Here is a 12,943-nt window from a genome sequence, read left to right as displayed (position 1 = left end):
GCTAGTGAGTGTTTTTGACAGAGTACAAAGTGAGTCATGACTTTTGCTGTTGTCTCCTCTTCTGCTGTGAGCACAGTTTTACTGTGGTGGTCCCTGTTTGTGTATTCTAGTAGCAGTATCCTGGTCAAAAGGATGTTCCGGCCTGTGGAGGAGGAGTTTGGTCCTTCCCCTTTGAAACAAATCAAAGAAGAAGGTCTGAAAAGAGGTAACAGTCAATTCTTAGCAGTTAAAAATCATTGTGTGGGACTCAAACCCTCAAGGTGGGAAGGGCAGGTGTGGTTTGGACAAAGTCAGTTGTAGGATGCTAGTGCAAATATGGGTAGATGGAAGAAGAGATCTTTGCATCTGCAGGCTATAAGGAGGCAACAAATGCTAAAAATTACTTTAAAAAAAAGAACTGTGCTTTTTCAAGAAGGGATCAGGAGAGAAGTGTATAGAAAAAAACTCAGGAAGTTTCTTGGTTCTGGGCCAAGCTACAAAGTTTATGAAAGTTCCAGTAGCAAATCTGTGATGGTCTATTTTTAACTTTTGCTCATCTTTTCTGTTCTATCTGCAATCACAAGCAAATATGCAAGATGCATTGGGTTAAATGCAGAGACCTTAACAGGCAAGCTCCTGCTGACTGCAGACTTAGATTGGTTGGAATAAAATCAGAAATTTCCTACCTTATTAGAAATATAAAACATGGAGAGACATCTTCCAGAAGATGTAACTGAATTTTTTAAGGGTTTGTTTCCCTTAACTGTTTTCACTGCCCAGATGGGTATTGTTACAGTTGCAGTTGAACTTTATAGAAATTACTTCCCACAAGCCTGCATTTGCAAAGTTTCTCTGTCGGTTAGGGTGGTCTGCTTGAACCAGGGGAAGCATAGAAGATTATAGGATGGAGACTCATACCTTCTTTAAATAAATGTGAACATACGGTTATTTTAGTTAAGTCTTACATTTAATATGTGAGGTTAGCACTGACCATAGACTTGCATTTGATTGACTCAAGACTTTGGCTAAATTCACATTATCAAGTAGAAGATGACAGCCATGAGGGCTACATAAAGAGCTGTCATTTCCTACAATTTCACCTGGGTTTCCCAGCTGGAAGCCTAGGAAGCTGCCTGCAAGGAGGTATTGGTTTGCTTTGATTATTTCTGTTCTTTGCTGTGGTTAGTTGTTTTGATATCATTCAGGACTTGCAAGCATTTCAAAGGTAAGATTAGAAAGAAAAAAAAAAATTAGCTGGTTGCAAAACTATGTAAAGTGATTAAATCCATGAGAGGCACAGAACCAGAGAAGCTGGAGGATGCTCTCTTCACATCCCCTTCCTGTTCAGTGTTTCTCTCATCTTGGACTATGCTGGCTGGAGGCCAAGGCTTTTCCAGTGTGGCCTTTGCCTTGGTGAACTTCCTGCCATCTGGAACCTTGCATCTGGGATCATGCTGATGGTGTGCAGCTCAGCTGAATCTACCCACTTGAGAACTCTGTCTTTGCCAGAGAATTCACTGGGCATTAAAATGTTTTGGTTTTTTCCCCCAGCATTGCCATATTAGAAGCTTCTTTTCTCAAGATTTATTGGTACAGCAGAATCAATCACTCCTAGAGAGCAGGTGTAGATGGGGTACAGGTGTAATGTTTGATAGGGAGCAGGTCTGATATGTGAAAATGTACGTTAAAATATGCATTAAATGCCGTGTAATCCCAAGGTGTCTTATTAGCAGAGAAGTGCAGGTAAATAGCAGCCAGTGAGGTGTCCAAGCTCCACTGAAGGACTGAAGTGGAAGTGTGTGACTTCACCCTTATGGACCTACTTGTAACACTGTCTGGTGGAAGTAAAAATATTAAGGGGCAACCTTCAAAAGAACAGGTCTGAAGGGATTTGCAAACATGGTTCATATTCTCACTCAGGTAGCTGCCTCTTTCTGAATTATTCTTTCATCTCCTTGACCTCTCAGGGAAGTCCAAGTGCCCAACACAGAAATGTAAAGTATGTTAATCTGTACTAAATGTGCATCACAGCTAATTACTTGGCTAGACTTGGCTTTTTCCTGTTCTGAGTTCTCAGTAAGTTTTCAAATCACTTTTCCTTTCAGATTTCATAGGGAGTTTCCCATTAATTATAAATCCAGCAGCTGAATTATAGATCAGGTGGATTTCCAGTCCTGTAGTTCTCAGTTTCAAGAAAGTAATTTTTTTGTTTGGCTTTTTTCCTCTTAGGAAAGTCATGTTAAACTACTCTGAAACATTTTGGATTCATAACAATCAGGGGTTTTAGAGCCATCCAAGGGAATTTGTGCCTGGGCAGTAACAAAAACTCCAAAAGTGAGAAAGGAAAGCTAAATTACAGCTACCAGCCCTTCTTTCCTTGACTAAGATGTACCACATCTTTATCCAGAGACTACTTAAAAGAGACTGTAGTCATTGTTCATAGGGTGCCAGTCACAGCACTGGTAGTGCCCAGGCTCAGACCTTCCTAATGCCTCAAGTCTTACTGACTCATTGTGTCCTTAGTTTCATTTTTCCTCATGTGTGTTGTTGATAACAATTTTAAAAGAGGTATCTAACATTGTTTTTCTGCATTCACACATAATCCTCAATTCGGTGGCCTGGCTTCCAAAAGTCTCACTGGTGCAAAAACATCCCTTGTCTTGAGCAAAGGCTGTTTGCCCCTCTGCAATTTGGTTTGTTTGGGGCTATTTCTTAAGTAACTAAAGACAAATTTATCTCCCCTCATCTTTTGCTATTCTTTTTAACATCTAAAGAATATTAAGGTCTGTAGTAGTTTTCAGTGCTGGCAAGAAGGTTAAGGACTAAGACCAGGGAGTAGATCAGACAAATTTGGATTTATCTTGTAACTTTCAGGCAAAAATGGCTCATTACCTTGTACAATATTTCCTCCTTGTTCCCCTGCAAATCTTGTAATTTGTACTGTTAGAGAGATCCCATCTAGATGCTGTGAATGTGATGACAGTAGGATCAGAGGATGTGAGTTGTGTTACATGGTCACAGTCATGTAGTGGTAATGCTGCTGCTGAGCCCAGTGGAGCCTTTGCAGCCCTTTTCCCTCCTCTCTAGCTGTGCCCCCTGCACAGCCATCTCTGCTGCTCTGCCAGCATGAAAGCTTGTGGGGCTGCATTGTACACTGAGGCAGGGATCTGATCTGTCTGGAGAATAACTCAAAAAAAAAGGGTTGTTTTTTCACTCACATGTGCTGTTTGAGAGAATTTGTCATCCAGGAAAATTTGTTGAGACAAACCAGAATAAGAGAGTGCAAGGGCAAGGATGAGACAGGGACATCCTAAGGCATCACTGTCACCACAAGTCATTTGTGGAAAAGTGCTCTACTGAATCAGAGCCAGGAGTTTCACACCTGTCAGAGTAAAGAAAAACCTAACAACCCTCCATGTGCTTACTAATCCTGTCTCTCTATGTGTATAATGTTGCCTGGCACACCAGGCACAACAGAGATGTAAAGCTCAGCACTGGGATTGTGTAATGTACCCAAGCTTAACTTTGAACCAAGTGATTTTTTTTTCTCCTTTCAGATACATTTGTAATTGTTAAGGCTGGCAGAGCTCCAGATGTTTGTAAAGCCAGGAGTTAAAGGACAACCCTTTAATCACAAGGAAAATGTTTACTAAATTAATATAAAAGTGTTAGTACTGGTAAAATTAGCCCATTGAGTGAGTGCTTGTTCATGCAATTAAACATATCAGGCATGGCAAAATTTAACTCCTGGTGTGGATTTTTTTTTTCTTTTACATTTTGACAGTTTACATTTTTGACCCAAAGTTGACTCAGCTTCTAGCTCCATTAAAAGGATGTTTTCAAACCAGGCCCCAAAGAGTAGCCAAAATATAAGTGAAAAGGATGTGACTCTACATGCTGTGGTAGCAGTTTTGTGGCTTATATTTCTGAATTGAAGATGCAAAAAACCCAACATTGACCTGAGTATTTGGTTTGTAGGCAAAGTGAAGGGACAGAGCTACCCATTATTTCTTTCCAGTCACTTCAAAACCTGGGCAAAGAAGCTACAATTCTCCACAAATGAGAGAGTCATCTATTGAGTTACGTGGTGAAGATATCTCTTGGACCATGAAAATTTGTAGTTTCAAAATATTTCCTTTTCTATCTACCGAAAAAAAAAAGGTTATCAATGTAACTTGTCACACAGACATCACAGTGCATGTGTGTTTGTGCAACAGTGCTATTTGAAAAGGCATTTCATTTAGGAAACAAAATAAATTGCAAAACATCTTATTTAATCTGCTACTTATCAGTTATGTGAGATGATGCCTAAAATACTTTTCTAGTGTCTATGCTTATATGCTTTGCACCTGGTCTGTTTGCTTCTGCCATGTTATAGCAAGGTTCCTCCTTTTACCTTTGCAAGTGTGAAGAAAGCAAAAGCTAGAGAGGGCAGGGCACTGTGCCTGTGGACAGCTAGCAGCTAACATCTGAGGGAGGAGGAACACAAATGGTATTTGGGTGCCTAAGCAGGTGGGCACACTGGTAAATGCCTGCTTGCCAGCTGTGCTCTTGAATGGCTTCCCTGTAAAGTCTCAAATTACTTTGAACTCATTTTCCCCAGTGTTTATTTTTATGCTGGTCAGGGCATTTGTAGTCATCTGCATGGTAATGTCAGAGACAACTATTTCTTTACCTTTTATTTGATTTTGCTCCCAAAGGCACAGCTAAAGGCAGCCCAGACTTGCCTTTTTTGAATATACTTTCCCAGCCTTTTAGATTAAACCTGGAGAGGTACAAGCCAAGACAGAGGTTTAAGATGATCTAGATTGTGTGTTTTGCCCTATAACCAAGGGACAAGGCCCCACTGCTTTTTAGCTTCTTTCTGTAAATGGAGATTTAGATTCTGGAAGGTAGAGATTCTTCACATTAGATTAAATTTGCTGAATTTTCAATGCATTGTCCATGTCCATTTCAATGTATTGTCCATGTCTAGATCACTGATGATATTAAAGGTACATCTTTAAGTGCAAATCATCTTCAGCGCTTCATTTTATCTGTCATGGATTAATATTTGTTTTTCTATTCACTGTGGGATATTTAATCTGTGCAATTGACTGAACCTGCTTTGAGTTTGATTTTTTTTTTTCTATTTCAGTGCTTTTGTATGTGAGGAAGGAGACAGATGAGGTGTTTGATGCTTTGATGCTGAAATCACCCACAGTAAAGGGGCTAATGGAAGCTGTAAGTATCCAATATCCTCATATTGTCTTTCTTGGCAAGAAAATCTTGAGGCTTTCCATGTATTATTGAGATAAACCATAATATAAAGATGAAGTTATTCTCAAATGCATTTAAAGCATTTCTTAAAGGCTTTCTGGAGCACAGTTCTGAAATGCTATCATTTTCCTAATTCAGTGTTGTCAGCTAGTTTATGGGGTTTAAACAGCATCTCAGAACTAATTATTGGAGACTTGAACTTTGAGGAATAGCACTAGTTAACCAGTGTCAGGGAAAGACAGAGGTGCAACCTTCATTTTCTGAAACTTTCTGAACAGATAGTTCAGAGCCTGTTGAATCCTTTCCTGTAAAGCTTGTCAGTACATTCCCAGCCTGGTTTCCAAGAAGGGGCCCAAGGATGCTCTGTTTCTGTGGGAATTTCATATGGCCTTTGTGCAATTGCTGTTGAGCATGTAGGAGGCAGGTGCTGAGCCAGTGCAGACTTGTCATTCATATGTTGTCTCAAATTCCTTCTCTAGTCCTCGCTTACAGCATGACCTACCTACCAGTTGCCTCTTTGCTCATTCTTTGAGTTTTTGCTTTTTATCCTTTAGCTGTCATCATAAGAGTTGCTATTTCTGTGTTTAATCCTCTTTATATGAGCTGATGGCTCATGAAATTTGGTAAGGGAAGAGTTAAGAAATAATCACGTGTTTCACTGCTTCAGTGGAGGAATGCGAGATTGACATGTGGGATGCTGAGTTGATTTCCAGCCTTGTTTACTTGTAGGGGAGAAGACGGGAATGGATGGAAGTGCCCCTAGAGAACTCAGCCAAGTGCTAGAAGTGTGTATATTTATGCTCTCTGAAAACTGTCACAGTATCTTGTTGCATTTACTGAACACTTTTAATGCAGTAAAGATTGAATTATTTGGTCAATATTTGGCCAGTAGCAGAAGGCAGAAAAAGATTTGTGGGTTAGTGAACTTGCTTAAAGCACCTCTTTAGATGAGGGTATCTCTGAGAATAGTCGGTGGCACACTAAGGATGTCCTAACTGTGCTTCTGCCAATGCTGTTTGTTAGCTGTGACTGCAGCTCAGCTGTCAGGCAGAGCACATGGGTAACAAAAACCAGGCTCTACTTGAAGAGGCAGCAGCAGATTGATTCATGGTAAGCTGCAACATGATTTCATCTTGTCTTTGTATGGAAGGTAAAAGAATGTTATAATCCTTCTATAACTGTTCAAGCTAGCATGAATATTTTTTCTCCAGTAGTCTGTGCCTCTCCATGCCTGTTCTCCAGCCACCATGTAACAAAAACAAAGCTGGTGCAGAAGCAGGAAGGGTTTCTGCATACCTCAGTCAGTGCAGCTGCTGACTCACTGGCATGTTTTCGGCACTAGAGAAATCTGATCTGTTGTAAAATGTCTCAGTTCACTGGAAGGAACACATTCAGAAAATTTTAATTCTCTTTGGTAGGATATTGTGGGTAAAACAATGCCAAAAAGCTGTCAAACTGCATATTCTTAAATATTCTCTCTACAGTCATTGCAGCAAATCATGTAATTTTGTAATTGTGTGTATCTTAAATGCTTCATTCTGTTCTCAGTATTAAGAACTTAGGAACTGAGCCTCTGAGTATTACAGAACCCCACATCTTAAAGGGAGCTCCAGTGATCCTCAGTCATACTCTCCTTCTTTGTTTATGGATTTTAATCTTTTCTTTTTGTTAGTTACTATTCCAGATCTTTGACTTTTCCCCTAACTTTCTGTTATTAATGGTATGCTTTTCTCAGATCCTGTGTTTATTTTGTTCTCATATATATCCTTATTCCAAATTAACAATTAGATTACTTTTCAGATATCTTCCTTTTGGCAAATATCTAGAGGTTTTGGGTTTCAGAAATGCAGCACTTCTCAGGAAGCAGCTTAGATGTTTGGTTTTCACTAATCAGTCTTGATCAAGGGAAAATATAAAACATCACACATGTGGTGACTGACCAGCTCTACACCCTGATTTCAGCCTGAGCCAAAGTCAGGATAACTGTGGATCCCAGTAGGTACCTCAGTCTTACATTGTGCAAAATTACATATTTATTCAAATTACAGAAGGCAGTTCAAATTGGGAAATTCAGGCATTTCCCAAAGTCTTTCAATAATTTAAAGCTAACATCTGAGTTCAATAGAGCTAGGTAGGCTGTTAGGTACCTGTCTATATATGTGATCTTCCAGCTAGTGTAGGACAACAGACTAGACCATTTAATAGAAATAAGCTGGCAAAGGTGTTTTCCTACATGCCTGGACACACCCAGATATTGCCCTTTCTGGTTTCCTGACTCCAGCAGAGAGCATTTCTGGTGGCTTGTGCAATCAGACAAACTTACCGTGCCAGGGGACTGCAGCCCAAAGGGACACCCAGACAACTATTTCAGTGCCACTTGGAAGGCTGTCACACTGCTTCAGGCATCCTAAGAGAAAGAAATCTCAGAAGATTGACAAATGGACAATGGAGATGATAAGGAAAAATATTCCTCCAAATAGAGACACCTTTTTAAAATTTATTGTAGCCTGCTTGGGTTCAGGTGAGAAATCCTGTCATTCTGAATGGAAGTTGGCAGTAAGTGGTGGTCCCCTGTGCTGGCAGCAAACTCTCAGAGAAGCGGGTGTTAAGTGAGATGCCCTAGCAGATGCTCGCTCTATGCTTTCTCCAATTCTGCAGCAGGACTTAGTGCATTTGTACTGGAGACTATGAGGGGGAGGCTCTCCCATACCCCCACTTTAAGTCTTGCTTCCACAGCTTGCTGTTTGGTATAATTGATTGAATCCCAGGGGTTCCTGAGAAATGTGCTTATTCAGTCAGCTGGAAGTCTTTTGCAAAGCTCACTAATCCCTGCAAGTTATATAAATCCTACACCTGTCATAGGCAGTGTGACAGGCAAGGCTTTCTCAGCCTAACCTCTCATAGTTTATGTAGGAAGTGATGTCCCAGAGTCCCAAAACGCTTTGAGCAACATTTGGAATGTATGAGTGTTAGGCATGCCAAATATCCTAGGGAAGATTTATGCTGGAATGTGCAGAATGCTGTATATTAGCTGCTATTAAGCCTCCTTGGCAAGAAATGTTTTGCTCAGCTTGTGTATTTGCATGGAGTCAGTGAAAAGTGTCTTCAAGTGCTGATCTTTACAATATCACTGGGCTTCAGAGTTAACAACCCAGAGAAGGAGATTGTTTCCTCATATTCACACACACTTGTGACACTTTCTGCAGTTTTGGGTTACCAGTTTTTCTCCAATGCCTGTTACAAAGGATTTTTTCAACTGTCTGATGAAATTGAGCCATTTTTATTATTGCTTTACATGAAAACTTAAAGTTAAGGGTACAACAGAAATACAGATAAAAAATTCAACACCAGATTGTTTATCTGATGTCATTCTGTTCATGATAAGCAAAGCCAGAGGATAATAAAGAGTGAAAGAACAGTGAAGCATGCTGGTGCAAGCGAAACTGAAGTAGCAAATACCAGCTGAATTTAGCTTTTTAGGTGAAAAACTTGGGGAGTGGCTGGGTCTATTGTACCTCATCAGTTATTCCCCTTTCTGTTAGCCACTGATGTATGCTAATAGTCAGAGAACACTGTTTTCAGTGTAAGAGAAGTTTTATTAGTTCTTCAGAATCTTGGAGTTATGCTATAGAACACCAGTCAAGCTGATACCCTTGTGCATTATTAGGGATAGTTTTTAAGTACAAAATTGCATCTGGCCTAAGATGATAATTATACTATTATAGGTGATATAGAAAAGTATGGGCTAATTAATTCTCTCTTTCAGAGAATCTTGGTTGTCTGGATGGGAGCCATGCTTGGTGTTCAACATGTAACTCTTTGAATCTGTCCTCAGTGCTGAATTTATCCGTTCCATTTTCTCTTTTGTGATAATTGCTTTAATGTACTTCCCTAAAATAACTTTTCTCAACAGAACTCTGAATACAAACACAAATAAAGGATTTTACCACGCCTGATGTTTGCCAGTCTTTAAATGGATTTTTAATTATGCATTTCAGTTCCCTAATACAGAAGTAGTCAGCTATTTAGCTGCAACTTCATTTATTTGTGAAGAGCTGGAAACTTACTTTGCTTGGCAGTAGAACACCACAGAACATTAATCACTGGGGAGAAAAAAAAGTATTTTTTCTATAACTATTTTGCCTTTTGGGACAATCCTCTTCTAAAGTGTAAACTGTGAGACCTGTTCCCTCAAAGAGAAATCATAATTTGGAAAGCAAACCTGGCTCAGATGAAGGGCCCAGGGACACCATAAGCACACCACAAAGTCACTGCAGAATAGACATCCAAGAAAGTTGCTAGTACACGGCTGCAAAGCAATGCCAAAGCATCCCAATGAAGTACTTGTTGGTATGGGTAATTTGTCAGCTAAGTAGTTCTTCCTTCTAAAGTTTTACTGTATTTTCTGCTTTATTGCTTTAGTTGCTTTAGTAAGAAGTTTATTTTACAAGTCCTTTACCTTGATAACACACTTCTCTGTGACATCTCATCTTGTTATCTATGCACTCAGATGATGTTTTGTGAGCCAAATAGTGTTTTCATTTTGCTAATGTAGTAACTAGACTTAGTTACCTTCCCAGTAATACAGAAGCCTCTTAGTTCCAGTAAGAGTTCTTAGTAAGAGGCCCTCAGCCCTCCTACAATAACAGGTACCTTGAAGATACTTTTCAGACAAAAGTACCACCATGGAGAATCCTGTTAGCTTAATAAACTTTGAAATCTCTTTGAGAAATAGAAATGTGTATGGTTTTGTTTTTCCATTGGTCAGTCAGCTCCTGTTGGTTTGCCATGTGTCTGCCTTCTGCCTGGTGGGAGAAGCCTATGCTCCCATGAGCCCAAAAAATCAAATTAAGAAAAAACAGAAAGATCAGATTTCAATTCCCTAGTAAAATCTGAAGCTGGGAAGAGCATTGACTCCTTGAACAGAGCACTAGGAGATGCTGGGGCAGTTCTGATGACTCACACCCTATAAAAACTATAGTATCTGAGTTTCTGGATGGAGACAATTGTGGGTTTTGATTAAGCGGTTCAGGATTCTTGCTCCCCAAGTCATCCTTAAATGAAAGCATGATATGGTTGTGTCAGACTTTTCTGTATAGCTACCCTGTCAAAGTTTGCAGAGATTTGTTTTCATGTCTTATGTAAGGTAAGATTTTTTATAGTTCTTATTCATCTTTAGTGATATTTCTTTTATTTTTGTTTCAGATTTCTGAGAAATATGGGCTACCAGTTGAAAAGATTGCAAAGCTTTATAAGAAGAGTAAAAAGGGGTAAGTTAGTTACATAACTAAGGATCTTAGAAGTACTCAGAGATCTCAGTTATACTTGGGGCCTCATGATGCTGCACATGGGCAGCACAAACTCTTTCAGGAGATATACCCGTGTGCTTGAAATCTTCATGTCTATGGAGACTCTAAGGGATGGCAGAAGAAGAAACATGGATCTCCAAACTGTGTCTGACCAGTATTCATAAACTTAGTGTGAAGGAAGGGTTTGTGGATAAGACATGTGGATAAAGTCTGTTTTGTAGACAATGTGCTTAATAACATCGTGGAGGGCCAGTATGGGAGCTGCTGCCTTTGCTGTGGATGCAGTGTGGAGTTTTCCTGCAGTATTAGCAGGAAGTAGGCCACTGTCTTGCTCTGAAAGACAGGCAGGCAATGTTTGCTGCAGGGGTTTCAGCCAAATAAATTTAGACATGAACATTGCAGCTGGACTTTTAGAATAGCTAGGCTTCTGCTCCTTGCCGTAAAACTACATCTCTTCACTTCAACTGTTTTTTAAAGTTCTATTTAACCACAAGATTGTAGCAATATAATTTTGAACCAGTCATTTATTTTCAGCTGTAACTAGCTTAGAGCATTGTTGTCTGGAGATTTCTTTAGCTTTTGAGAAGACAGGTGAAACGCCTCATGTTTTGCTTCTTTCTAAGTGACAGAAGAAACACTTGGAGGTAAAGAGCGAGGAAAACTCTCATACACACTTGTAATAGTCATTGTTGATAATTTCACATCCAGGCTGAGTTCTAAGTCTGTGAGCTGTGTGCAAAGCACAAATTACACTGCTTCCCTGTGTTAGCAGCTCACATGATGTGCCTGAGGAAGTAGCATGGATGTGTCCCTGTGGGGGCCACCACCAGGCATGGGAAGCATCAGCTAGCTGGGTCTGACAGGGATGTGAAGTGCAGCTCATCTGTGGGTAGCCTAAGTGTGTTAACAGCCCTGGTGTGTCCCTTAACTGCTCTGGCAAGGAGCAGCCTCTAATCTGAAGACTATAAGAGACTGAGGGGCAGATCTTGATGATAATTCCTACTAGAGAGCCTGTACTGGCATGTGCTGGAGTCTGGTTTTGTGTTGTAGAGAAGCAAGTACATGTGGCAGAGTGTATAACTTTTCCTTTCAGTGTTCTGGTACATAAAAACATTGATTTCTGCCTTTGTCACCAGCATCCTGGTAAACATGGATGACAACATTATTGAGCACTACTCCAATGAGGACACGTTCATCCTGAACATGGAGAGCATGGTTGAAGGCTTCAAGATCACACTGACAGAGATCTAGCCTCAGGCAGAGCCTTTTTGTAAGGAACCACAGCATTTCATCCTTCTTGGAAAGCAGATTTCCCATTTACTTGACAGACATTGATCAGAGAAACTGTTACACGACTGCATTGAAAACTGTCCATTCTGCACAAGTGCACCCACTGCAGATAGACTTGGGTTTGTCAAGCACAAGGCCATTCACGTTAACCTGGTCCCTTATTTATTGTTCCTCACTCTTTAGTGTACAAGCAGTTACCAGCCCCAGATTGTAACCAGATGATCCACTGCAAATGTGAAATGCAGCATTTTAATCCACACTTCAGTGTGGATAAGCTCATTCTAAAACACATTCAGTAACTATGCTGGTCTAATTTCAGAAATCTGGTATAAATCACTTTACCAGTAGTTGCCTCTGTCATTGCTAAAAATCTGTTGCAGTGCTAAAAATGGGCAAAGTGGCTTACAGTTCACTTGCTCATACTGATCTATATCTCTATATTGTATAGTCTTGCCAAATACCTCTGGTAGTTCTCAGCACGTAGCAATGAGGACTTGTAAGTAAAGCATTCAGCTACAACTGTCACTTGTAAGTAAATGGAAAAGAAACCATTTTAACCTTGTATATAATGTTTATAATATGCAATAATATATTTTAACTACTGTATGTGGGCATATTTACTGCCACTATGTTTTTGTATGTATTTGGTTTAGGGTTTAATAGAATCTTTCCTAGAGGATTAAATTGCTACAATCTATTAAGGAGTGTGTACTGAGAAGCTGATAATTGAATCTGTACTCATATGCTCCATCCTTGCTCACACAATTGTATATTAAAATATTAGAGCAGGCTCAGGCTCTCTCATGGGTCTTGGATGATCTGGCACAATGGGGCAAGTCCCAGCTGTAGGTACCCAAGTCTTCCATCCAGCTGTAACAGAATCCAAGAGACACCACATGTCTGCTGCCTGGTTTGCCAAGAGGTACAGAAGGGACTTCTTCCTGGTCGTCTTCCTTTAATGAAGCAGAGACTCCTAAAGTGGTCTTTTCTCAAACCTGTAGTGGAAAGGTTACTTCTGCAGCAGCCTGTGTGTCAAAGCCTTCCTCTAGACTGTAAGAAACAGGACTTCAAACTCTTCCTTCTAAGTATATTTGCTCTTGTATTTC

The 12,943-nt window shown here is 40.0% G+C and overlaps 1 protein-coding gene across 1 annotated transcript in view; it reads left to right on the top strand.

Moving 5' to 3' along the window:
• Positions 1–12,155, top strand: part of GRHL2 (grainyhead like transcription factor 2) — a 49,434-nt gene extending 37,279 nt beyond the window's left edge. The window contains exons 13-16 of the mRNA XM_077781398.1: positions 111–205; positions 5,117–5,202; positions 10,444–10,508; positions 11,684–12,155. Of these exons, the coding sequence (XP_077637524.1) occupies positions 111–205; positions 5,117–5,202; positions 10,444–10,508; positions 11,684–11,798 (361 nt within the window). The 3' untranslated portion in view covers positions 11,799–12,155. The remainder of the gene's footprint in view (positions 1–110; positions 206–5,116; positions 5,203–10,443; positions 10,509–11,683) is intronic.
• Positions 12,156–12,943: the final 788 nt, after the last annotated feature.

Source organism: Lonchura striata, chromosome 1 (assembly GCF_046129695.1).
Source record: "Lonchura striata isolate bLonStr1 chromosome 1, bLonStr1.mat, whole genome shotgun sequence".
Lineage (NCBI taxonomy): Eukaryota > Metazoa > Chordata > Aves > Passeriformes > Estrildidae > Lonchura > Lonchura striata.
The sequence above is the reverse complement of the archived record's forward strand: the minus strand, read 5'-3'. Positions and strand labels throughout refer to the sequence as shown.